Source organism: Neoarius graeffei, chromosome 9 (genome assembly GCF_027579695.1).
Source record: "Neoarius graeffei isolate fNeoGra1 chromosome 9, fNeoGra1.pri, whole genome shotgun sequence".
NCBI classification, from domain to species: Eukaryota; Metazoa; Chordata; class Actinopteri; order Siluriformes; family Ariidae; genus Neoarius; species Neoarius graeffei.
The window spans coordinates 20,909,806-20,937,296 of record NC_083577.1 but is presented as its reverse complement, the minus strand read 5'-3'; the positions used below and the strand labels follow the sequence as shown (position 1 = coordinate 20,937,296).

Genomic DNA, 27,491 nt, shown 5'->3' with positions numbered 1-27,491 from the left:
CCTCCCTGAAGCCTGGCAGCAGACCGAAGAGCTCATCCCCATTGACCTCTGGTGCTAGCTCTGGAGTGGGCAGTGGAGCGGAGGCCACCCTGTCAGCCTCTGGCACAGGTTCTGGAGTGAAGGCCACCCTGTTGGCCTCTGGCACAGAGGCTGTCCTGTCGGCCTCCAGAGTCTCAGGCCCCCCCAAAAAAAATTTTTATGGGGGTCCTCCCTCCGGGAGGATTGGAATCAGGACTTGAGCTCCACTCCGAGTGACTGTGAGCACTGGAGGCATGGGTGCTGCATTTTAACAAAGCCCTTGGCCCACCGGCATGAGGGTCCAGTGAGCCAATAGATCATGCAGCCAATCCACTAGCTCTTCGTGAAAGAAGCGGCACTGCAGTAGAAATCCATTGGGTGGCTGCTCCACCCCGTTGAATGGTGGCGGAATGTCCAGCCCTATGTGCTGGAGAAAACACACAGACCCCAGCTTAAACACCCTGACCTCAGCACAGGACTGTGCGATGTGTTTGTAACCTCCTGCTGCATCCAATATTAGGTGAAGTATTTTGTCAGGAAAGTGGTGTTGAGATGGATGTAATTACAGGGAAGTGTTTTTATTTGCAAGCGTGTTATAGACAAATGTGAGGTAAGGTCAGAGAAATGAAAAATTATTAAAAAAAAAAAAAACCAGAAAACAGATTCACTAAACAGAACATAAGTCAAGAAACCAGAGTCATAAAACAGAGTACATAAACATGGCTAGGAACGAACACAATGACAGTGTTAATACTTTGCAAAGGGTTAGTATTGGCAGTGTCCTTTTAAGCATGCACTGATGGTGCTTAAAGTGACAGGTGTGTGCAATGATCAAATTCTCCCAAGGGCGTGCACAATGCGCTCCGTGCATGTGGATGCATGCGGCTGCTCGAGCAATGCCAGGTTCAAGCGCGCAAAGGCATGACAGTAATGAGTCTAAAATATATAACATTTTCACTTTCTTAAATAACTGATAGAAAAGATTGAACATTTCCATGACATTCTAATTGTAGGAGATGCACTAGTATATAATAATAAAATGTTTTATAAAACACAAAATATATATATTAAACTTAATACATATGTTTAATAAAACAAGTACATAATAAATATGTAGAAATAAACTAATCACCTTACATTGAAAAAACATGCATATTTATTTTCCCTTACAAGCCTTACACTGCATCAAACTAAAGAACATCTAGCTCAACAACTAGAAGACATTTAGCAAACGTTCACCCTGTTTATAAAAAAACTGAACCAACATCTGTAAATAACATTGTTTGGTAGCATCTTAAAAGGAATACATAAAATAGGGTTAGAGAAACAATGTGTAATGAATTGATGTACATTACAACAATTATTTGATGGATATTATACACTTATGGTTACTGTTCTATAGCTGACAAACAGCTGTACAGCTGACAACACAGATACAGAGGCACTGCTCAGCATACCACTTTGATAACATGTACACTTTAACCTACCTTGAAATAACACTCTGAATATGATTATTTTACTGCAGTGGTACAAGAAGTATATCTTTTTAAGACTGCTTCTCTGAATCAAGTTCAGAGCTCCCTAAAGATATAACTGTGTGTATGGCCATTTTTGACTTGCCATAATGCTGGTTATGTTTAATGGGTGCAATACAGGAGAGAAATCCAACTGTGCTAAACTCCAGTCTTCCAGGATGACATTAAAGCTTTCAAAACCATCACGTTTTAGGTCTTGAATCAGTACCTTAAGATTTTGTTACATTCGTTTCTATCTGGATGTCCAAGTCCTCCCTCAAGCATGTTTAATAACAGGGTGCCACAACTGTAAGGTGTACTGACTGACTACTGTCAACTAAACTGACTGAATGGTGAAGAACTGTGTATTCATACCAGTAAATTCTCATAGGCTATCTTTTCTAACATCTGAATTTCTTAGTCTTGTTGTGAGCGCACTTGTTCAAAGACTTTGACCTGACTTTGTTGTGAGCTCACTTGTTCTTGAGGAATATACAAACAATTTCTGTGTGAAAACGGGCATTTGCAATCAAGAGGCTGTTGAGACTTCGTAATGCAGTGTCCATCTCTCCATTTTGATGTCCTGTTTGATTACAAATTGACATAACTTCTCAGGTTATAGTGAAATTGTGTATTGCAGCTGACAAATTGTACTTAAATATGTAATTCATGTGATTTACAAAAGCTGAAGGGAATAAAAACGATAAAACACAACTGTCCAAGTTATTGACTTCTGAATTAAAACAAAAGTAAATCTGGCTTTGCATTTGTTCAAACATGCTCAATCATGCTTTTGCTTAACAACAGTTATTTTAATGTCTCCATGATACAAGATTAACTTTGAGCCCTGGGCTCTCTTCTCACCTGCCATTACAAGCTCAACAAGTTCCATGGTGACTTCAGAGAACATACTCTCCATTCTCTCAATGAAGGTCCGCTTCTCCAAGGCCACTGAGAAAACCTGATACACCTGCTGGATCATCTTAACTACCCAGTTCATGCAGTAACCATCCTTCTCACTCACCTGATACAGTGACAGTGTACAACGTTTTGTATTATTAAAAAAAAAAAAAAAATCAGAGATTTCTAGACAATAGATTTCTTCCACTCTTAGCAGAATTTAAATGTACAAACTGACATTTTAAGTAATAAACAAAATATTGAAAACAGACAATTTCACATTTTTTTCAGGGATGGTTTAAGGATGATAGTTCCATTTTTTTCCTTCATTTCCTATGTGACAAACATTTAAATGTTTTGCACAATTCAAAGCCATCTCAAGCAATTTACAGTATTTCACTATTGTGATGTCTCCAAAAATAATTAATTAAAGGAGAGATATTCTACCTCTTTTCCACATGTTGACACTGTTCCCTGAGGTTTTAATGAAATGTCTGACATGCTTTGGTCAAAATACCAGAAGGATACAGCACCACCCTGTCGAAATAGCCCTGTTCAGAATAGCTAGTTTGAGTGCCTGTTCCTTTAAATGATAATGAGCCACTGCTAACTCAAACCCACTGACTGTGGGGTATGCCAGTGAGAGTAAGGCTTCAGGCTCCCATGGCAACTGTTGAGCGTGAATATTTCCCCTAGCACAACATGCTAACGTTGCTAACCCCTACACTTATTCTCTCATTTTACTCACGTGATGTGTTGATAAAATAAAGCTCACCTTACAGACATTCAACTAACAAACTAATAGCATTAACAGTATTGTGGATCTTGCAGCAAGGAACACCAATAACTTTCAAGAAAATCAGTGTACATCTTAACTCCGCAGTTAGCTTTAGCTCGTGTTAAATGGTCAAACAAACAAACAGAGCATGTTTATTTTTTAAATACTTACATTGTCCCTTTGTCCCTTGTAAACTGCAATTTGGACAAGATATCATATTGACTGCAGTCGGATGAATGGTCAACACATGAGCACTTGTGTGTGCGCGCGTGAGAGAGCTCATGACTTGTGTGGTGGAATGTAACAATTCTTGAATTCTGATTGGCTGTAAATCTGAGAAGCGTGCACAGTACCGTATGACCACAGGCATAATAGACAGGCTTTTAATGAGTTCCTTGTGACCACGCCAGGTGCCACTCATACTTGTGTCTGCTTTTCTTGATGGATTGCCACTGTAAATGAATTCTGATGATGCCCAAGTCTTTAGTAAAACCTTATTGGTGGGTGCTAGATCTTCCTTGTTTTTGGTGAGTAACACGAAAGTGCTGAGTGATGAATGTTGAGAAGGTTTGTGTCCGTGTGTGTGCTTGGTACTGGCCAGTGACCCATGACAAAATGGCAGAATCCCCACGTGTTTCCAATAACAACAGCAGCAGCACTGTACATGGTCCCCAGCTAAGTACAGCTGAAAGGTGGAAGAGGGAATGGGGAGACTGGATTGTGTACAACTCAGAGGGTGGTGCATGTGTGCAAAGCACGCATTGTGCGGTCTGTCAGACTCACGAATCTCACTTGTGGGTTCTGAGAAACTTGAATAGGGTCATTCATTGATGGGATCTCTGGACACAATCTAAAAAAGGATCAGTTTCAAAAGGTAGGCCTATTTGATACTGTTTAATTTGGACTTATGAATGTTTCAGGCTTGTCTGCTTGGCCTAGGCAGTAACCTGTCACCATTTCAGCAGATGTACAAGCCAGTCATACTTGAAAATGGTGTAATTAAATAGTATTAGATCTAGATCTCAATAGTATTTTAGAATCACAGTCTACTATAGTTGATCATGACTGTAAATAGTCCGTGTTCCATTTTAAGTTCATTTTCAACATTTTTAATAATTAAAAAAAGTCTATTTAAATTAATCTTGTAATAGATAATTTTTGGGTCTGTGTTTATAATCACATACTATAAATTAATATGGCGATGGTACACTGTTTCAAATCTACTTGCAGGCTTTGTGTCTGTCAACCAAACCATCATTGGCCACAATCTACTCCTCAACACCCCTTGCCTTGGGCAAGCAGTAGCTGGTGCAGAGCAAGCTGATCAGGAAAGGGTCGCCATGTTGATCGACATTTGCTCTACACTGACCAAGGAAGATCTCCCTTTCAGTAAATTTCCCATCTTTGCAGAGTTGGAAAATTGACATGGTGTTAAACTAGGCCAAACATACTTGAATGAACCTAAGGCAAGGGAATTTACAAATCTTATAGGGGAAGTTATGGAGGAGGACCTCCTAAACTTGGTCAGAGCTGCAGATTACACTGCAGTGCTTACAGATGATGAAGGCTATTATTGTCACATGCACACTCAAGCACAGTGAAATTCATCCTCTGCATTTAACCCATCTGAAGCAGTGAGCACATGCACATGCTTGCGCACACACACAAAGTGAGCAATAAGCACACACGCATACCCAGAGCAGTGGGCAGCTATGCTACAGCACCCAGGAAGCAGTTGGGGTTAGGTGCCTTGCTCAAGGGCACTTCAGCCCAATGTTAACCTAACCACATTGTCTGAACTGTGGAGGAAACCAGAGCACCCAGAGGAAACCCACACAGACACAGGGAGAACATGCAAACTTTACATAGAAAGGCACCCCATCGGCCACTGGGCTCAAACCCAGAACTGTGGGCGGCATGGTGGCATAAGTGGTTAGCACAGTCACCTCACAGCAAGAAGGTTCTGGGTTCGAGCCCAGCGGCCGGCGGGGGCCTTTCTGTGTGGAGTTTGCATGCTCTCCCCGTGTCTGCGTGGGTTTCCTCCCGGTGCTCCGATTTCCCCCACAGTTCAAAGACATGCGGTTAGGTTAATATAGGACGGCCTTGGGCTAAGGTGTCCTTAAGCGAGGCACCTAACCAACTCCCCAACTGCTCCCTGGGCGCTGTTAGCATGGCTGCCCACTGCTCTGGGTATGTGTGTGTGCTCATTGCGCATGTGTGTGTTCACTGCTTCAGATGGGTTAAATGCAGAGAGGAATTTCACAAGTGTGTGATGAATAAAGTTGTGCTTTCTTTCTTTCTTTCCTTCTTGCTGTGAGGTGACAGTGCTAACCACTCCACCACCGTGCCCGTTATACTGATGTCAGCTGAGAGGTTTTTCAACAGCAGACGACACCCCACCGTGCAGCCCTATAGGAAGAGGCCTAACCCTTCAATCAGTTCCTGAACAGTTTTGCCTTCCAACAATTTTGCATGTTCAACTTGGAAATATGTTTTGAAATTTTGCAGTGACTTAGTTGTTGCATTCCTGACTCAAGACTAGCATGTTTACTTGAATATTCTTGCCTGAAATGTGACCCACTGGAATCACCTGCAAACTCCCTGGAAATGCAGGAGAATGCATTTCAGGGCATCTTTTAGCCTTTGGCTTCCAGGGCCCTGAGGCAGGCCTTGGACCCCAGCTGATTTGCTCGGCTGCTTCACGGGCTCAGCTTGTGGCCTGTAGCTACCAGTGCTATACAATCCTCACCAACTGCTACTCAGTTTCCATCTTGTATAGCAATTAATGCTATTCATTTTTTTTCTAAACAAATTGTTCCTTGCTCTTGATGTAAGGAGGAGAGGCAAATCTGCACGGCTTACTGAATCACATTTTCTAACCTAGGCAGCCCAAAAGAACCTGACTGGGTTGTCTTATTTCACAATTTGTGGTTTGAACACTCCAGAGACCCAAATGTGCACAAGCACTGAAAAAAAATTATTTTTCCACAATGTCCCCTTTTTAAAGCTTATCCAATAAAAGATGTTCCATAAATTATTTCACTGCTTTTGAGAGCCCATTTCAGTAGTGGGTAGCATTTCTGCCTCACAGTTTTAGGGTCCCTGGGTTTGATCCTGTGCTTTGGGTGTTCTTTATGTGTACATGGGTTTCCTCTGGGTTCTCCGTTTTCCTACCACTCCTCAAAATCATGCAGACTCAACTGGCTATGCTAACTTGCTGCTCGGTGTGAGCGAGTGTGCACGCATGATGCCCTGTGATGGACTGACATTCCATTCACAAGGTGAATTATCCCACATTGTGTTCAGTGTTGGCAGGACTAGCTCTGGATCTAAAGATGCCCCCCTTTTCCACCAAAGCAGTTCCAGGGCTGGTTCGGGGCCAGTGCTTAGTTTGGAACTGGGTTTTCTGTTTCCACTGACAAAGAACTGGCTCTGGGGCCAGAAAAACCGGTTCCAGGCTAGCACCAACTCTCTGCTGGGCCAGAGGAAAGAACTGCTTACATCAGCGGGGGGGGGGTTGTTAAGACCAACAATAACAAGACCGCGAAAGATCGCCATTTTTAAGCGACGAGAGGCAGCAGCTGTACAAACGCAAAGTCATCTATTATTATTCTTGTTGTTGCTGCTGCTTCTTCTGTGTTGTTTTTGCTTCGATATTCGCACCAAGGTTTATGCAAAAGTAGCGACATAACTGATGTATACAATGATGTAACTGAAGTATACAGCGACGTAATGACGTGGCTTCCCTTAGCACCGCGAGCTATGGAAAAGCAAACTGGTTCTCAGCTGGCTCGCAAGTTGAACGAGTTGTGAACCAGCACCAGCACTGGCCCCGAACCAGCCCTGGAACTGATTTGGTGGAAAAGGGGTAAGAGACCTTGATCAGGGTCAAGCAGAAACTGAAGATGGATGGATGGAAATTCACTGTATGATTCACACCTGACATCATGACAATAACTTGCAAAAGACAGGGCTCTCCAGTAGCTAAACAGTATCAGAAAGAACAAATGAAGACGCCATAAAGAGAAAGTCGAAGGGGCACCAGAGAAACTGGAATGGTGCCCACCCATGGTTGAACCTGTCACAGTCCCAAAGTGCCCTCATTTTTAAATGGGAAAAAATGAGTTGGACAGCTGCCTTTAGTGAATGTTTTGTGAGACTGCAGCCTGACTAAAAGCTGAATGGGCGACAATACACTGATACTTGAAAAAGCTCTTAAAACTATTTAAAACTCTCAAAAAACAGCAGTGGAAAACAGAAGTCATCTTGTAAGAATGGACACAGCATGCTGAAATAGGATGACCCAGGTGGCACATAAATTCTTGACAACATATGGGAGACAGGTAGATAAAAAAAAAAAAGGTAGGAAAGCCTATGGAATAGACCAGAGGAAAACCCTTAGTACGATGTGTTATTTTGCAATACATTTAACGTGCAAGAGAGAGGAAGAGGAGAAAGAACTTAGAATCAAACACTGCAATAACTATTGCAAGCTGTGCCAAGTCAAACAAAGCAGAAGAAATCTATAGATGGTCAGGAGTGCAGACATGGAATGAGCCCTGAGCATCACCAGGGTTAGGTTGTCCTGGAATACAAGTAATGACATTATGTATTCAGAGTCCAAAAATAAAGCAACCATATTCAGCCTTTGTTATATTTGAAACATTTATTTAGACTGCAGTTACTTTATAAAGTTTTGTTAGAATAGTTTTCTTCCTCAAATCACATTCAATCTCTCTTAATGACCGCAAAATGGCAGAGATGAAAGAAACACTACCATTTTCTGAACGCTGTGCACACACTCTTCTACACTGTGTGCACACTTGTCCTCCTGCTCTGTCCACAACAGAGCAGTAAGCAAACTGTAAGCAAATTAATAAGTATCCTGTACTGACCGCAGGCAGAATCTCATATCGGAAAGGATCAGCCTCTCTAAATACCTGGCGATGATGGAGTTGAGGGTGATGGGACAAATGTCATTAAGGGTTTGCACAGGCCCTGAGCACTTGGCCATCTGGGATGTCATCTTTACATGCATTCACTTGGTTTAGGGTGGAGCACTGGGGAAGAGTGTCAGCAGCAGCTCACCAGGTGTGAGCTCAGCTTTGATGGGAGGTTCTTTGGTCATAGCAAGCATAGATGATGTTGAGCACAAGCAAAGATGATGTTCTTCAAGGAGGGAGGCGTCACTGATTGAGGACGAAGTGTTGATCGGTTTGCAATCTGAAGATTTTGATGACTTGCCACATGAGCAAAAGAATGTTTTTTTCTACTTGGTTGTCATGACTCCCCTTTTCAGGTTGAGGGTGTCTCATGCTGTGGTCAGGTCATACCAAAGATCATCATAAAAATGGTACCTACTGCCATCTAGTGAGGCATACTGCAATACACATGTGAGTAGGGACTCAAACTTTCACGGTTACCGGAGGACCAGACCCCCTCTGTAACCCTAGCTATGTAATAGGCGAGATGCCAAAGGCTATCAAAACTGAGATTGGAGCCGCCTGAGGTGCCTGAAAAGGAAATTTTGAAATTACGGGGTTATGAAAAGTCATCATTATGCATTAATAATGATGGGCCATTTCCCTGGGTGTGGCCATACTGGATTAGCCAGATATATAGATTAGAGGTCTGCGCGGGTCAGATTTTTCAGTCCCGCTCCCGCCCGCAAAGAATTATGATTTTCAGTCCCGCTCCCGCCCGCGCCTGCCATATTTTGTCCCGCTCCCGCCCGCAAATCCCGCATGATGCAGACGTTCAAGTTATTTCTCAGGAAAGTTCTTGTCTTGACACAGCGTGATGGTGCCCCGCCCCCTACTTTGAGTGGATTTGAGCATAAATATCTACAGCTCACATTCACATTTGTTATTTACCTTGTTTCTGAATTCAGCATGTAGTGTCTATAATAATTATAATAATAATAATAATAATAATAAGTGCTGTCAAGCGATAAAAATATTTAATCGCGAATCACACATTATCACATGAGAAACCATTGTAATTCTCTGATCAGCATAAAAAAGTGAATGGGCTTGCTTTGTACCAATGGTGTTTTTTTTTTATTGCAAAGCAGAGCTAGCAACAGGAGTGAACTTCACTCTTCTTCCACTTCACTCAGTGAAGTGATTTACTGCTTGAGTTAGTCTACAATTTTAATCAGAGAGACAGGTTACACAGTGACGGTAGGCTTGACATGCTTGATTATAATATAAAGTACACTATTATATTAACTTTAAGTTGTTCGTTGATAAATATTGCATTGAATCTGATCTTTACTGTTTCATCTCACTTAACATATTTCGTACTTTTACACTTTTTCTGCCTGTTGATGCGTCGCGCTGTCCAATCAGAGGCGGCCAAATTTGCATATTACAGGAAGGATTTCTGGGATAGCATTGAGTTTACAGACGCTGTCTTCTTAAAACTGAATAAATATTTAAAAAGAGCCAAATGAGCCAGTCTCCTGAACGGCTCTTTTCAAAGAACGGATCACAAAGATGCGGATCCCATCAAAGAGCCATAAATCCCATCTCTACTAGTTTCAAAAGCTTATGAAAAACCTACATCATGTCACAGTGTGTTAATCTCGCGATAAAAAAAAAAATTATCGCCGTTAAAATTGAGTCAAGTTAACGCGATAATAACGCGACATTTTACAGCACTAATAATAATAATAATAATAATAATAATAATAAAAAAGACAGGTGAGCACGTAATTCCAAGTGGAATTTTGGTATATTTATTGTTCAGCCATACAAAACATTAGGCTAACCCAGTTTACATTTGTTAAGCATTTCTAACTAGAATATCCTATAGAATACCCTATAAGCATAGCATATATAAATGTTATAACAAAACACAGTCCTAGCCTACAACAACAAAAAATCGACAGTAAAGGCTACTGTAGACATTATAGGGCTATGGTTGCACATTTCTAAAATTATTTGGGCTTGAGCCTCCGTGCAAGTGTTAAACTCAATATAACATAGCTGACCTTGTTTGAATATGAATAAGAAAAACGAGAAAATCAAACGCAGGTAAACGAAACAACTAAGCCTATTGCTTAGGATATCAGGTTCTTTGAACAGCTATGGAGAAACAGCAAATTGTTCACTGTTGAGGGCTTCAACATACTGCGCCTTTCCTCCAGTATGCGACCACATATGCTGAACGCGCGCTCGGATGGTGCGCTGGAACCTGGAATGGCCAGTACATGCCGTGCCAGTTTGGCAAGTGTGGGAAAGTCATAGCAGTGATTTTTCCACCACAGCAGGATATCTTTAGATTGGTGTGATTCGGATCCAATGAGTTTCACTTTCAGATAATCATCAATCTCGGAGTTTACAGACTTCGATTCAGCACCCGTAGCACCGACATCCTCCCATTCCTCAAACTCACGAAAAGTGACCTTTTTAGGTGGAGGTGGCTCCGCGCTTTCATCAGTTTGGACATCAAACCCCAACTCCTCGGTCATCTCTTTCACAGCTTCCGTCACGTATTGTCTTTCATTTGCATTGATCATCCTAAGATGACGCAGCTTTGGAGTAAGGAAAGTTGCTACTTTATACAGCATGTCAATTCCATTTGGGACAAGGTGACTTGGTGACAGCAGTGCGTCTAGACATTGCGCACACGCAGATGCGATGACAGGTCTGATGTACCTGATTTATGGCCATTGTATGTCAGAACCTTTTGGCACTTATCACAGCAAGCAAAGGGCAGCTGATTTCCATCCGCGTCGTACACGAGTGAGAACGACTTCCAAATGTCCGATTTCAGGACTCTTGACTTTTTAACGGTAAATGTACCTCTTTTTAAACCAGCACTTACTTTTGAAGCACTGTGAGATTCAGTAAAGGAGCTCTACTCTTCTGCCATGATTGGAGATCTCAAACACGGAAGAGGAAAAGAATCGAGAAATGAACGAGAGATATTTATCCTCTCCTGGATCAGAATCAGAATTCTGATGACCAGCTCATCTAAGGTGTCATTGAGGCATCATGCTAGTGTGGGTCACTGGAGACTGGGTGTGAACGGCGAGTCATTAGAGCGATCAAAGGATTTCCCGTTAGGGTAATCAATGGCAAATTTAAGATGCCATTCCTCACTCAATCTGGCAATCTGACTCTCTCTGCAAATTTAGGCATCTTAAAATGTTTTTATTAATGCCAAATAAAATATCCAGCACAAATTATATATGATAGACATAAATTAATAATTTATAAATTTTATTTCAAACACGTTTTTAGTTAGCAGGACTGCAGCTCATCACCGCTCCCGCCCGCGCCGCATATGTGCACTCCTGCCCGCACGCGCATATGTGCACTTCCGGTCCCGCCCGCGCCTGCAATGAGCTTTCAAAATTTGTCCCGCGCCGCACTGCTTTGCGGCGGGTCCCGCAAGTCCCGCGGGACACCCGCGGGAGTGCAGGGCTCTAATATAGATGTATTAGGAGACAAAAATGAGGGTCGCGCTGCATAACATAGGATTCTGCATGTCTTCCTCATGCCGTCCTGGATCCAAGACATTTGGCCAAGTGGCTTCATCAAGTAAAGCGAGAAAACTTTACTCCTGGAAAAAGCAGCAAATTGTGCAGTGAACATTTTACAGAAGATTGTTTTGTGGAGGACGTGTATGAAGAAAAATATCACCGGGAAGATGCGAGACATGAGGCAGAAATGGCAGCTGAAGCCAGACATTTCACCGCAAAACACCAACACCTGCAGCATGACAGCATACCATGTCACACATCAAACGGATGGAAGATAAGCAGGTAAATATATATTTTTTTTAATAAACAGGCAATAAACTAGGGCGGCACGGTGGTGTAGTGGTTAGCGCTGTCGCCTCACAGCAAGAAGGTCCTGGGTTCGAACCCCGGGTCCGGCGAGGGCCTTTCTGTGTGGAGTTTGCATGTTCTCCCCGTGTCCGCGTGGGTTTCCTCCGGGTGCTCCGGTTTCCCCCAAAGACATGCAGGTTAGGTTAACTGGTGACTCTAAATTGACCATAGGTGTGAATGTGAGTGTGAATGGTTGTCTGTGTCTATGTGTCAGCCCTGTGATGACCTGGCGACTTGTCCAGGGTGTACCCCGCCTTTCGCCCGTAGTCAGCTGGGATAGGCTCCAGCTTGCCTGCGACCCTGTAGAAGGATAAAGCGGCTAGAGATAATGAGATGAGATGAGGCAATAAACTACCCACTATTTTACTGTGATTCCTTTTGTAATACTGCATTGCCATAATTTGTGTGGATAAATGCAAACAAATTGACCAAGAAGTCATGCTAGACCATAATATTATACTATAGTCTAGTAAAGCATGCACTTGTACATCTCCCCTGTGCTCGGGAAAAATGACATCATGCACAATGGAGTTACGGCAGCCTCCCTGACAAAAAATAGTCTTGTTTATTTCGATCACTTTAGTGGTTATTAGTAGTTATTGCCTGTGAACCTGATCTCCTCTGAATGGTGCTCTTTACAGGGGTTGTGTTGGTCACTGTATTCTGTCAAAATGACGTAAATTGTTCCCTGCGTTTCCTCAGTGATGCAGACTCGTCCCTATCAGAAGTCTCCAGTGAGGAGCGCTGATTGTGAAGTCCTGTACAATTGAAACTCTCAGGCGAGGTGGGGAGGGGATTCCCCGCCGAGGCTACACGCAGTGCCTTAGTGTGAGTATGTAGCCTATGGGAAATGAATAGTGTGTTGGATTAGCACTAATCCCATGTTTTGGAAAATCGAAAATGTTGTCTTGAGCCCCTCTGGGGTGTCACCAATCCATGTGCAAAGTATGGAGTACGTGCATCCAGCCGTGTTGATTTGCATAGATGAACAGACAGACAGCCTTCCTTTAGTAGTAAAGATACTGTTAAGAACAAATTCAATAAGCTGGCTTGCCAACCACCATTAAACCCAAAAGAAGAAGAAATTCAACATGCAGCTTTTTTTTTTAAATAAAGGACAGATATAAAGACTGACTTTTAGCTTAATGTGTTTATTTGTGAGATGTTTCCTTTAAGGGCCTGGTTAGTACTTGGGTGGATACTGCCTAGGAATACAAAGTGCTTGTACAGGAAGGACTCTGACTTTTCTGACATGCCCTCGGCAGGAGGCAAATCTCCTTGTTCAACTATGGTTCCTGATTGGGGAATGTTTTAATTTTCTTAGGGGTAGTGATTGTGTCAACACATCTGTTGATGTGGTCCAGGACCAAGATGGTGTATATATTAATGCCCATGTAGAAGCACACGTCGGCCTCAGAAGCAAACGTTGTGTGTTGGAACTGGTGCTGTAGTGAAAAGTTTACTTCCTGTAGCCACACTTTTACAGTCTTCACTTGTCAGACTGGCTGGCTTACTTGAGAATGGTGTCCTGGATACCTCTGGTGGTAATTGATAGTGAATTAAAATCTGGTGTCCAAAGAAACCTCTGTGCAGCAACCCTTTACACCTAGGAACACAGTTGTGGTCAGAAGTTTACATACAGTGACGTGTCATTTTGGATATGAATGTCATGGCAATATTTCGGCTTTCAATGATTTCTCTGAACTGTTCTTTTTCTGTGGCGAAATGATTGTACAACATATTTCTTTAATATAAAAAAAACCCATGAATTTGGAGCAGAAGTTTTAATTTATTTAGGATTTTCTGAAATCAACACAGGGTTAAAAATATGCATACCTGGTCAAAAAATTTACATACCCTCAGATTATTAATTCAAAAGAGATGAGACTTCCAAAATGTCTCTTATCTTGCCAAGGCCTCTTAACTTTCTGTGGGTGATCATGATTGACTACAAATCATTAGTTTTCTTTTTTCAGACATGTAAAAGTTTTTTTTTCCTTTACCTGACATGTTTCGACGGTGTAACTTCCGTCTTCATCAGAGGGTCCCTCTGATGAAGACGGAAGTTACACTGTCGAAACATGTCAGGTAAAGGAAAAAAAACTTTTACATGTCTGAAAAAAGAAAACTAATGAGTTGATTTAATAAGAAGACATAATGAACGTGGTGGCACGGTGGTGTAGTGGTTAGCGCTGTCGCCTCACAGCAAGATGGTCCTGGGTTCGAGCCCCATGGCCGGCGAGGGCCTTTCTGTGCGGAGTTTGCATGTTCTCCCCGTGTCCGCGTGGGTTTCCTCCGGGTGCTCCGGTTTCCCCCCACAGTCCAAAGACATGCAGGTTAGGTTAACTGGTGACTCTAAATTGACCGTAGGTGTGAATGTGAGTGTGAATGGTTGTCTATGTGTCAGCCCTGTGATGACCTGGCGACTTGTCCAGGGTGTAGCCCGCCTTTCGCCCGTAGTCAGCTGGGATAGGCTCCAGCTTGCCTGCGACCCTGTAGAAGGATAAAGCGGCTAGAGATAATGAGATGAGATGAGACATAATGAACGTAACACATCTATGATTGACTACAGCTGGAAGCTTCTCTGTGCCATCATAAAAAGGGTTTATTTACAGCACTTACTGGATTGACCTACACACAGTGAAATGGGAAAGTCCAAGGAGCTCAGTGCAGATCTGAGAAAGAGGATTGCAGATGTACACAATTCCGGAATGTCTCTTAGAGCCATTTCTAAAACAACTGCAGACCCCAAGATCAGTTCAAACAATTGTCTGTAACTTACTGTGAGGTGTAATCACTTTGCCAAGCCACTCTACTTCAAGAAAACCCAAATTGTCACCCTCGGCTGAAAGGAAATTGGTTCGGATGGTCAGGAACAACCCAGGAACCACCATGGCACTGCCCTGCCATGAACTGGAAGCTGATGGATCACTGTCTACAGTTCAGTGAGTTTTATATCACCATGGACTAAGAGGCTGCTATCCAAGAAATAACCCCCTGCTCTAAAATTGACACCTTCAAGCTTAAATAAAGTTTGCAACTGACCACATAGACAAAGAAAAAGCCTTCTGGAGGAAAGCTGTATGGTCACATGAGACAAAAATTGAGTTGTTTGGCCACAATGATCATGATGAGGAACACTGTACCAGCTGGTGGTGGTAGCAGCATCATGCTCTGGGCTGTTTTACTGCCAGCGGAACTGGTTCATTGCACAAAGTGGATGGAATAATGGAGGACTATGTCAGAATTCTTCAGCATAACCTCAAACCATTGGAAACTTGAACATGATTGAGAGTCACGACAGAACAATGAACCCAGACACGCATCAGAGCTGGTTGTGGAGGATAAAGTAGGCTAACATTAAGCTTAAAACAAGCCCTGACTTCAACCCTATTGAAAATATATGGACCATACTTAAGTCGAGTCCATGCCAAGAAAAAAAAAAAAATTAATTAAACTCTACCAATTCTACCATGAAGAGTCATGAAATATCCAACCAGAATTCTGCCAGAAGCTTGTTCATGGTAAACAAAAAAAATGTTGTCAAGGTGAATCTTGCAAAGAGACATTTTACCCAAATATTAGGTGTGCTGTATGTATATTTTTGACCCTGTATGTATACTTTTTTTACCCTGTGTAGATTTCAGAAAATCCAAAGAAAACTGCGCACCAAATTTTAGTTTTTTTTTTTTTTAAAGATGTATGCTGTACAATCACTTCGCCACAGAAAAAAGAACAGTTCAGAGAAATCACCGAAAGCCCAAATATTACCATAACATTCATATCCAAGATGACATTCATGTCCCTGGATGTAAACTTCTGACCACAACTGTACTTATCGGCCATATGACAGAAACTTGCCGGGGAGAAAATCACTAGTTTGCAAAACCTGGTGAGACACTGAGCCTTGTGTTGTGCATGTGCCATCAGCTTTTTTCAAAATGTGTGGCCATTTGTGTCTTAAATACTTTACCTGACCATAATTGTGTTGCATGACAGTGGTGGCTCAGTTCAAATCATGGCATGACCAAGATGTCACTATTGATATCTTGGCCATACCATGATTTAAGCATAACCTTTTGACTTTTTGAACATAACCTATAAAATTCATCTGCTCAGCTGTATTGTACATCCCATTAGATAAAACCATCTGCCAAAGTAATATCTCCATAACTGAATAAGAATTCCAGTCTCCACTAGTATGGGACATTAACATGACATAAAAATAAAGACAAGTAGAGAAGCCTGAATAAGCATCCCTTTCAAAACTGTCTTTTAATGATCCAACACTGAAAATGCTATCGTTGGCAGGATAAAGTACCCACAAGTCTTTCATATTTTTTCATCAACAAATCTGAGTATCACAACTAAAATATTTATTATAAAATAGATGCATTTCTTACCAGAATAAGAAAAATTAGGAGTCGGGAGATCTCAAAAAGCCTGCCATTGATGGCCTTGCTAGCTATCACATTGTAGCAGATATTGTTCCCACACAGGATAAGTAGACGTGCCATGTTCTCCATATGCCATGGCTGTGGCATGACTAGCAAATACATATAAAGCAGATCATTGAATTCTTTGCAAACACATGCTAAAAACCATATATATTATATAATACAATTCTGCTCTATAGGATTATAATTTAATACCCATGAGCTCATGTACGATGGCAAGAATTGTGTCAGTGCCCCAGAATTTATCAGCATTTCCATAGAGGAGGAGAATTGCCTTGGCCAAATCCCACAGAGCACCATGCACAACTGCACCATCCCGCACATCCTGCCAGCCTAGTTTCCCTAAGGAAGACAAGCAATAAGTTTTAAAAAATAAAATAAAAGTAGATTACATTTTGCAGATTATTGCGTGCAAATGTAATGTCAAACCAGAACAACTACAGTCTTGGGGGGGGGGAGTACACCCTTCAATTCTATGTTCATTTATCTGGGCCTAAATAACAATTATGTGGTCCTCAAAAGCATCTATAAACAAACAGCTAACAGATTTCAACACGTCATTTTCCCCTCCAAAAGTAAACTAACATTCAGAAACCAGGTTAAAAAGTACATCCTTCTTACTTCCACTATCATTAAGAGTAATTAGCAGCCAGGTGTTACTAATGAAATGCACAAGATTAGTTAATCATCTAGAAGTTTGACTACCTTTGTAAAAGCAGAACTTTTGGCAGTTTGGTGCTTTGAAGCACTCAGGTGTATGTCTGCATTATGCCAAGATGACAGAACATCAGTCATGACCTTGCTACTGCTCATTAATCTGGGAAGGATTCAAATTTACCATTCTACAATGACCAGAACGGTTTAAAAATAGCCTTCAAAACAGTCACTAATCTTCCCAGAAGTGGGCATACCAGCAAATTCAGACCAATGTCAGATTGTTTAATACTCAGATACAAATAAAAACCCAAGAACCACATTATGTGATCTACAGGCCTCTGTAAGCACATTAAGTGCTTATGTTTATGACTGCATAATCAGAAAAAAAACAGAATAAGTATGGATTTCATTGGAGGGTGGCTAGGAAAAAAAAATATACGGTCCATTCTATCCAAAAATAATATGGCAGCACTTTTATAAAATTGCATCTGAACAAACCATAAAAGTTCTGGAACAATATCTTTTGAACTGGTGGAGATGTTTGGTTATAATGCACAGTACAGGTGTCTTGCAAGAGCATTCATTCCCTTTGGTGTTTGTTCTGTTTTGCTGCATTACAAGACTGAATTAAAATGGATTTTTGGGGGGTTAGCACCATCTGATTTACACAACAGGCCTACCACTTTAAAGGTGCAAATTGTTGTTTTTAGTGTGACACAAACAATAATTAAGATGCAAAAACAGAAATCTGGAGTGTGCATGGGTATTCACTCCCTTTTGTATGAAACCCCTAAATAAGAGCTGTTCCAACCAATTCACTTCTTAAGTCACATAATTAATTTGATTAAGATCCACCTGTGTGCAAAGTGTCACATGATCTGTCACATGATGTCTGTACAAAATCAACCTGTTCTGGAAGGACCCTGACTCTGCAACACGAAAACAAAGGAGCACTCCAAACAGGTCAGAGACAAAGTTGTGGAGAAGTATAGATCAGGGTTGGATTATTTAAAAAAAAACCCCGAACTTTGAATATCCCACAGAGCATCATTAAATCCATTATAACAAAATTTAAAGAATATGGCACCACTACAAACCTGACAAGAGAAAGCCAAAACCCAAAACTCGCAGGTCGGGCAAGGAGGGCATTAATCAGGAGATGCAACAAAGACACCAATGATAACACTGAAGGAGCTATGAAGATCCACAGCGGAGATGGGAGTATCTGTTCATAGGACCACTTTAAGCAGTACACTCCACAGAGTAGGGCTTTATGGAAGAGTGGCCAGAAAAAGCACCACTGTTTAAAGAAAAAAAGAAAAAATAAGAAAACACGTTTGGAGTTCGCGCAACAGCATGTGGCAGACTCCCCAAAACACATGGAAGATGATTATCTGTTCAGATGAGACTAAAATTGAACATTCTGGTCATCATGGGAAACACCATGTGTGGCACAAGCCCAACACTTCACATCATCCTGAGAACACCATTCCTACAGTGAAGCATGGTGGTGGTGGTGGCAGCATCATGCTGTGGGGATGTTTTTCATCTGCAGGGACAGGAAAGCTGGTCAGGATTGAAGGAAAGATGGATGGCAATAAATACAGGGTAATTCTGGAGGAAAACCTGTTTGAGTCGGCCAGAGGTTTGAGGGATGAAGGTTCATTCCAGCAATACAATGCCCTAAACATATTACTAAAGCTACACTGGAGTGGTTTACTTACTTAGGCCCTTCGCTCCCGGTGGAGCATAGGCCATCTACGACTCTTTGCCAGTGCACTCTATTCTGGGCTGTCCTTGCTGCTCCTGTCCAGGTGGTGCCTTGTTGCTTCAGCTCAGCCTCAGTGTCTCTCCTCCAGCTGTTGCGAGGCCGGCCTCTCTTCCCCTGCGGGTTCCAGGTCAGGACTTGGCGTGTGATGCTGGATGCCGGCTTACGGAGGGTGTGTCCTATCCAGCGCCACTTCCTCTTCAGAATTTGCTTGGCCACAGGTTCTTGTCCTGCTCATTCCCACAGCTCTTCATTTGGGATCATCTCCGGCCATCTGATGTTGTAGATGCGCCTCAGACATGTGTTGATAAATGTCTGGATCTTCCGCAGCATTGTCTTTGTCTTCCTCCATGTTTCGCATCCATACAGCAGGACTGACTTCACATTGGAATTGAATATACGCAGTTTGGTTCGTGTGCTGATCTTTTTGGAGGCCCAGATGTTTTTGAGCATGACAAAGACTGCCCTTGCCTTGCTGATCCTGGCTGTGACATCTCTGTCCGTGCCCCCCTGTCGGTCAATGGCACTTCCAAGGTAGAAGAAGAAATCCACCTCCCTGATGGACTCTCCCCCGACTGTAATTGGTGTGCAGTCAGTGGAGTTGATCTTCTTCAGCTCCGTTTTCTTTCTGCTGATCTTGAGCCCTGTCCCAGCCGATACGGTCTCCAGTTGGGTGGTCTTGTCCTGCATCTGGCTGTGGTTGTGTGCCAGGAGCGCCAGGTCATCGGCAAAGTCGAGGTCATCTAGCTGCATCCAGGGTGTCCACTGTATTCCGTTGTTCCTGCCTATTGTGATGGTCTTCATGATCCAATCAATAACCAGGAGGAAGAGGAATGATGACAGCAGACACCCCTGCCGGACTCCGGTCTTCACCTCGAAGCTTTCAGACAGCTGGCCGGCATGGGCGATCCTGCAGCTCATGTCTTCGTACGAGCACCAGATGAGGGAGATGATCTTGTCAGGGACTCCGTAGTGCCATAGCAGCTTCCACAGTGTCTCCCTGTCTACACTGTCAAAAGCCTTCTCGTAGTCTATGAAATTGATGTAAAGGGTGGAGTTCCACTCAAGCGACTGCTCCACTATGATGCATAGGCTGGCGATCTGATCCGCGCATGACCCGTTTCTGCAGAAGCCTGCCTGCTGATCTCGGAGCTTGGGGTCAACTGCCTCCCTCATCCTCTCCAATAGGATTCTGTTGAGCACTTTGCCTGGCACTGACAGGAGCATGATCCCTCGATAGTTGTTGCAGTCCCTGAGGTCTCCTTTTTTGGGCAGCTTGATCACAACCCCTTCTTTCCACTGAGCTGGCACTTCCTCTTTCTCCCAGATCTTGCTGAAGAGGCTGTGCAGCACACTGGTCGTGGTTTCAATGTCTGCCTTTATGGCCTCTGCTGGTATCCCGTCCGGCCCGGCTGCTTTCCCGTTCCTCAGTGTCATGATGGCCTTCTTGATCTCTGCTTTTGTGGGCTGATCACAGCTGATTGGTAATTCTCTCTCCGGAGGTGGGATGTCGGGTAATAATTCAGGGGCAGGGCGGTTCAGCAGCTCTCTGAAGTGTTCTGCCCATCGCTTCATCTGTTCATCTACAGTCAGTGGTTTTCCGTCTTTGTCCTTCACTGGCTTGTCCGTCTGCTGGAACTTGCCTGCCAGCTTCTTGGTGGTCAGGTACAAGTCTTTAAGGTTACCCTGTCTGGCTGCTTCCTCCGCTTGGCTTGCCAGGTTATTGATGAAGTCCCTTTTGTCTTTCCTGATGCTCCTCTTTACTTCTCTGTCTGCTGCTGTGTATTCTGCCTGTGCTTTTGATTTATCTGCTCTTGTCCGGCTTGTGTTCAGTGCAGTTTTTCTCTCTTTCCTTGTCTCCAACCTCTGGATGGTATCAGTGGAGATCCATTCCTTGTGCTGGGCCTTCTTCTTACCCAAGACTTCTTCACACGTATCCCACCAGAGTTTCTTGCTCTCCTCCCACTGTGTCTCAAGGTCTGTCTCACTGTCATCTATCAGCCCCTGTAGTAGCTGGAACCTGTTGGAAAGGCTGATCTGGAATGCTGTTTGTGTGTCTTTGTTCCTGAGCAGACCCACGTTGTATCTTGTCCCGTGTGTTATTGTTGGCATTGGTGTATTTCTTGAGCCGGAGTCTCACTGCTGTCACAACCAGGTGGTGATCTGATGACACGTCAGCTCCTCTCAGCACCCTCACATCCCGCCATGACCTCCTGAACTTCCGGCTGATGCAAATATGATCGATCTGGTTCTCCATTCTTTTGTCTGGAGATCTCCATGTGGCTTTGTGGATGCGCTTGTGTGGAAAGATACTTCCTCCAATCACCAGTTGGTTCAGTGCGCACAGGTCCGCAAAGCGCTCACCATTTTCGTTCATCTGTCCCAGTCCCTGTTTCCCCATGATGTCCTCGTAGCCAGTGTTATCTGACCCGATCTTGGCGTTGAAGTCTCCCATCAGTATGGTCATGTCCTTGGCTCCTCCTCTGTCTATCACTGCCTGCAGTTGCTGGTAGAATTCCTTCTTCCTTTCTTCTTCCGCATCGTTGGTGGGAGCATAGCACTGGATGATATTCAGCCTGATGTCCTTCTTCTTGGTGGTAAACTTGGCTGTGATGATGCGGGAGTTGACAGGTTCCCAGCCGATGAGTGCTCGCTGTGCCTCTGGTGCCAACATCAGGGCCACGCCCTCAGTGTGGGGGGCTCCATCCTCTGTGTGTCCCGAGTACAACAGCTGTTCTCCTGATGACAGTCTTAGCTGTCCTGTCTGTAGCCACCTTGTCTTGCTCAATCCGAGAACTCCGATCCTATAGTTCATCTCTCTCGCTACTTGGATGGTTCTTCCCGCTTCATACATTGTCCTGATGTTCCATGTAGCTATTCTTGTTGGTGTCCTGGATGTCAGAAGGGGAGTCGGCCTCACAGCTTCCTTTCAGCTTTCACTGCATTGCGTCATGTGTCTCCCAGATGGAGACCCTTCCTCTCCCAGGTGAGTGATTAGGTTTGTTGTCGTCGATGCTTCTGTAACTTGTTCTTTTTACAGGTAGAGGTGTTAACCCTACGCAAACCCAATTAGCCTCTGGGTGAGGTGGTCCACATTTGTCTGACCTCTATCCTTTGACCTGTCCAGCATGGGTGGCCCTACCAGGAGCATACACTCCTGCTGGCATAGCTCTCCGGATCATTGAGGTACTCAAGCCATCACACCACGACAAAGGGTGGACCATGCGATGGACACTGGAGTGGTTTAAAGGGAAATATTTAAATGTCTTGGAATGGCCTAGTCAAAGCCCAGACCTCAATCCAATCAAGAATCTGTGGCATAACTTGAAGATTGCTGTACACCAACACAACCCATCTAACTTGAAGGAATTGGAGCAGTTTTGCCTTGAACAATGGACAAAAATCCCAGTGGCTAAATGTGCTAAACTAATAGAGACTGCAGTAAGCCCTGATGTGGGTGGAGTACTGAAGCACAGCAGGCGGGAAGTAATGTTCACACGCACTTATTTTTGCAACAATAGCTTTTCAGCTTCATAAATTTCACTCATTACTCAGTCAGAGACATAGACACACGCATGTATGTTCTAGTCAGGACAGCTCCCTTCTCTTTGCTCTCTCCCTCCTTTTCTACTCTCTGCCGTTATTGCAACAGACAGACACACACACCATTAATTGACAACAGGTGCATTGATTTTGCCACTCACCTTCCCCGACCTCTATTCACAGACGCTTGGCCACAGCCCCCCGCTGCCACATACCCCCACCGCCTGACTCAGGCCAGGCAGCCATCCAGCCTGCAGTGGACTCCCCCCAATGGGACAGGAAGTCCGCCACCATCTGCGCCCCCGGCCTGTGGACCACCCCCACTTGATAGCCAGGCACTCTTTTTCAATGGTGCTATACTTACTCTCACACAGAGCTTGCGGCTGATGTACAGCACAAGACGTTCCTCACCCTCCACCTCCTAGGACAAAACGGCTCCTAGCCCTATGTCCGATGTGTCAGTCTGCAAAATAAAGGGGAGAGAGAAGTGCCCCCACACACACAGTGCAGCTTTTACCCTGGTGAAAGCCTGTTGGCACTGCTCCGTCCACCTGCCCAATCACACACTTTTTTGGGTTAGCTGCAAGACCCGCATGCCTCAGCGACTCTAGGACGGCCCTAAGGTGCTCAAGGTGCTGTGGTCAATCATTGCTATATGCAATAATGTCATCAAGGTACACTGCTGCATAGGCGGCATGCAGACGGAGGTTCTTATCCATGAGCTGCTGGAATGTAGTGGGCACCCCAAATAACCCAAAAGGAAGCATGACAAACCGGTGTAACTCAAAGGGTGTGGAAAAGGCCATTTTTTCTCAGGATAGAGTCAAGGGGATCTGCCAATATCCACTTGTTAAATCCAGTGCCGTAAAAGCGAGCAGCACCTACCGTTAACTGATCAAGCAACTCATCAATGCAAGGCATTGGGTACGTGTCAAATTTAGACACCGTGTTGACTTTTCTGTAGTCCATACAGAACTGGACCGACCCGTTGACCTTGGAGACCAGGACCACGGGGCTGCTCCAGTCAGTGTGTGACTCCTTGATTATACCCATTTCGGGCATGGCCTGGAGTTCATCCCAAACCACCTTTTTTTTTTTGTGTTCGGGTAAGCGGTCAGCTATGTACCACCACTCCCAGGGGCGCGTCAATGTGGTGTTCTATGAGGTGGGTGCGGCCGGGAAGGGGCGAGAACACGTCAGAAAACTCCTCTTGCAACTTGGCAACCTCTGTGAGTTGGACTGGTGAGAGGTAGTCTCCACAAGGGACCAGAATGGCTTGAATGGTTGTTTTTGTTTTTACCTCTGGCCCCAGCTCCGCCCTCTCCGGAACTACCGATGCCAACTCCACAGGGACCCCCTTGTTCCAACATTTTAACAGGTTAAGGTGGTATATTTGTACTGCCCCGCCCCTATCCATTTGCCTCACCTCATAGTTGACATCCCCAATTCGCCATGTGACTTCAAAGGGCCCTTGCCACTTGGCGACTAATTTGGAGCTCGACATGGGCAGTAACACAAGTACTTTGTCTCCCAGCGTGAACTCCCTAAGGCGCACGCCCGTCATAGAGCCACGTTTGACATTCTTGTGCCTGCCGTAAATTTTCCTGGGTTAGGTGCATGAGGATGTGGAACTTTGCATGCAGATCCAGAATGTACTGAATTTCGTTCTTACTAGGTGAAGGTTCCTCCTCCCAATTTTCCCGCAGCATGTCTAAAATACGTGAGGCTTTAACTCATAATAATTCAAACAGGGAAAATCCCATGGAGGCATGAAGGACCTCTCATACTGCGAATAACATGGGGCTCAAGTCATTTATCCCAATTACATGCATCTTCATTAAAAATTTAGTTCGGAAATTTGTAAGTGTCTAAACTACTCTACTAAGCCATCCGTTTGTGGGTGATAAACACTGATGTGGATAGATTTCATCCCCAACAACTCATACAACTCGCACAGCGTGCATGACAAACGCAGTGCCGTGGTCAGTCAGGATTTCTTTCGGAATCCTGACCCGGAAGATAACATGGAAAAGCGCTTCCGCAATACTGCGTGCGGAGATATTGCAGAGAAGCACCGTTTCCAGATATTGCATTGCATAGTCTGCCTGAACTAAAATTAAGCGATACCGCCATGCTGATCGATCCAATGGCCCGATGAGATCCATGCCAATTTTCTTAAAGGGGGTCTCAATTAGAGGGAGGGGGCGTAAAGGCACTTTTTGGGTGGCCACGGGATTTACTAATTGGCATTCACGGCATGCTGCACACCACCGATGGACATCCCCGCGAATCCCTGGCCAATATAACCGGGCCGTTATTCTGGTCAGTGTCTTATCCTGCCCCAAGTGTCCGGCCATGGGATTAAAGTGAGCTGCATGGAACACGAGTTCCCTACGGCTCTTAGGGATTAACAACTGTGTTAGCTTTTCACCAGTTTGAGTGCCCTGCGTCACTCGATACAACCTATCCTTAATAATAGCGAAACACAGGAAGGCAGGCATTGTATTTGGCTGGAGAGTTTGACCATTGATTACTCTCACTTGATCAAATGCATGACGCAGAGTCTAATGGGAAATACTCAAGGGAATCCCCACAAGAGGGAGGAGGGGCAAGCTGCTCCTCACTCCTGGTCAGCTTCATAAGTTTCACTCATTACTCAGGGCCCGTTTACACGAGGATGCTGTCGGGAAAAAACGACTAAATATTTTATCAGAAGTGCCTTTCGTCTACACGGGGACGGCGTTTCCGAGGCTGAAAAACGGAAAAAATTGAAAACGCCTTCCAGAGTGGATAAGTTAAAAACAGCCCCCGTTGCATATCCGTCTAAACTACCCAATACGCGAAACTCTGCTCGGATCTGCTCACGTTGGGTACGCGTTTACGTCATACATATGTCATATACTGTACATGCCAGCCCGGGAAGTAAGAAAGTAAGTACAAAAGTAAGAGCATGTCTGATTACATCGATCCAATGGACCTTCAAGCTGCTCTGGCAGCTTTAATAAACGTCCAGGAGTCCTTCGAACATCTATACCGAATCTGCACATATACCGTTAATGAACAGAGGCGCGTATAGTATGCTCTTACTTTTTTACTTACTTTCTTACTTACCATAGCCAGAGTAGTCAAAGTTTTCACGGTGCAGATGTGCAGATCAGACAAGACGGAAGACGTTGCGCATGCGTGCAGACATAGCGGAGGTCTTTCACAGCACCACCTAGCCGCCTGGCATGCACATCTGTGACAGAGCGCAATGCGTCCGTCACTAAACAGCGGTTCCTCCCACTGGTCATGTTTCAATGGTCAAGTGCAATGGACTAAACCACAGTTGCAAAGACATTCCAAATACAATCTGTGTTGTATGTTTGTTGTGGGTTTGGTAATGGGGGCTTTACAAGTATGTTTTGTTACGGGTACATTTGTTACAACTTTTAGATACGTAAACCTGAAATGTTTGGTACATGTGTTCATAGTAAAAGACGCGACACAGGTTTAAACAGCGCAAGCATTTATTAGTTTTCACTATAAACAATAGCGTGTAAAGATTCATTAAGTGCGCACGTTTAACACCTGAATCCTTTTCTGCTAGACTTTATCTAACATCAGCCAGAAATGTTTGTAGCCATTTACCTGCTGTAGTCTTCCGGGTGCGGGACCAAACCAGAATGCAGGTCTGAAAGCGCTTTTCAAGGTTTCTTCCACGATGCGCGGGAAAGCAGCTCATTAGAGCGGAGAGAAATGGTCTAAAAATCTTACGCAAGTGTTTGTTGTAATATTTAAGGTCTGCACATTGTTGTAGGAGTGTAATGCATGCAGGGAAAATGTTTAGAACTGTTAAAATCTGTCTAGATGTGTTGATTGATTTTAATTGTGTTAAGACTGTGACGTAGTCTTAAATATGCGCTGCACTGTTCATTGGGGGGATGGCCTCGGCAGGGAGAGGACACATGACTTGAGCTCTGTGTAAGTAATGCCAGAGTAGCCTAGCTTGCGTGGGAATTTTGTCCCAGAATTTTTTTTTTGTTTGGTTTTGTCATCAGTGTTTTTTTTTGTTGTTTGTCCTGTTTCTGTTAACTGCCGGCTTAAGAATAAAAAGAAAACTATTTTTGTACAAGAATTTTCCTTGTTTTGCTCATCATTCTGACTGACTACTCCATCCGCTCGACACACTCTATTACAACATCCAATTGAATTCCACACATTTATGCGTCACCGTATAGACGCAGATTTCCTCCTTGAAAACGGTCGTGTAGATGCGGAAAAAAGTGAGAACGAAAACGGACTTTTGCGTTTTTGTTTCAGACCGTCCCCGTGTAAAGTGGGCCTCAGTCAAAGACACACACATTCTGGTTGGGAGAGCTCCTTTCTCTTCACTTTCTCCCTCCTTTTCTACTCTCTGCAGTCACTGCAAAAAACACACACACACACACTAATTGACAACAGGTGCACTGACTTTGCCACTCACCTTCCCTGACCCCGCCCTCCATTCACAAACCGCCACTTGGCCACGCCCCCGCTGCCACAGAGACATTCCCCAAGAGACTTGCAGCTGTAACTGCAGCAAAAGGTGGCTCTAAAAAGTATTGACTTTGGGGGGGTGAATACCTATGCACACTCCAGATTTCTGTTTTTTTTCCATCTTATTGCTTGTGTCACAATAAAAAAAAAAAACAATTTGCACCTTTAAAGTGGTAGGCATGTTGTGTAAATCAAATGGTGCTTACCCCCCAAAAATCCATTTTAATTCTAGCTTGTAACGCGACAAAACCAGACAAACACCAAGGGGGATGAATACTTTTGCAAGAGACTGCAGCATGTCTGGCAAGCACTGCATCTCCACAAACACCTCATACCACCTGTTAACCATGGTAGAGGAGAGGTGTTGATTTAGGCTTGTTTTGCAGCCAAAGGACCTGGGAAAATTTCAGACATTGAAACAATGGTGAACTCCAATTTATACAAGAATGTTCCTGAGATAAATGTGAGACCACATGTCCAGCAGCTTAAGTTGGGCCAA

General features: G+C 43.9%; 1 protein-coding gene across 1 annotated transcript in view; it reads right to left on the bottom strand.

Annotated features, from left to right (window-relative positions):
• Nucleotides 1-2,005: 2,005 nt before the first annotated feature.
• Nucleotides 2,006-27,491, bottom strand: part of LOC132892115 (F-box only protein 47-like) — a 93,182-nt gene continuing 67,696 nt past the window's right edge. Inside the window, exons 7-10 of the mRNA XM_060930514.1 lie at nucleotides 16,702-16,848; nucleotides 16,453-16,595; nucleotides 2,379-2,556; nucleotides 2,006-2,115 (exon numbers count right to left, since the gene is read on the bottom strand). Coding sequence (XP_060786497.1) covers nucleotides 2,006-2,115; nucleotides 2,379-2,556; nucleotides 16,453-16,595; nucleotides 16,702-16,848 — 578 coding nt within the window. The remainder of the gene's footprint in view (nucleotides 2,116-2,378; nucleotides 2,557-16,452; nucleotides 16,596-16,701; nucleotides 16,849-27,491) is intronic.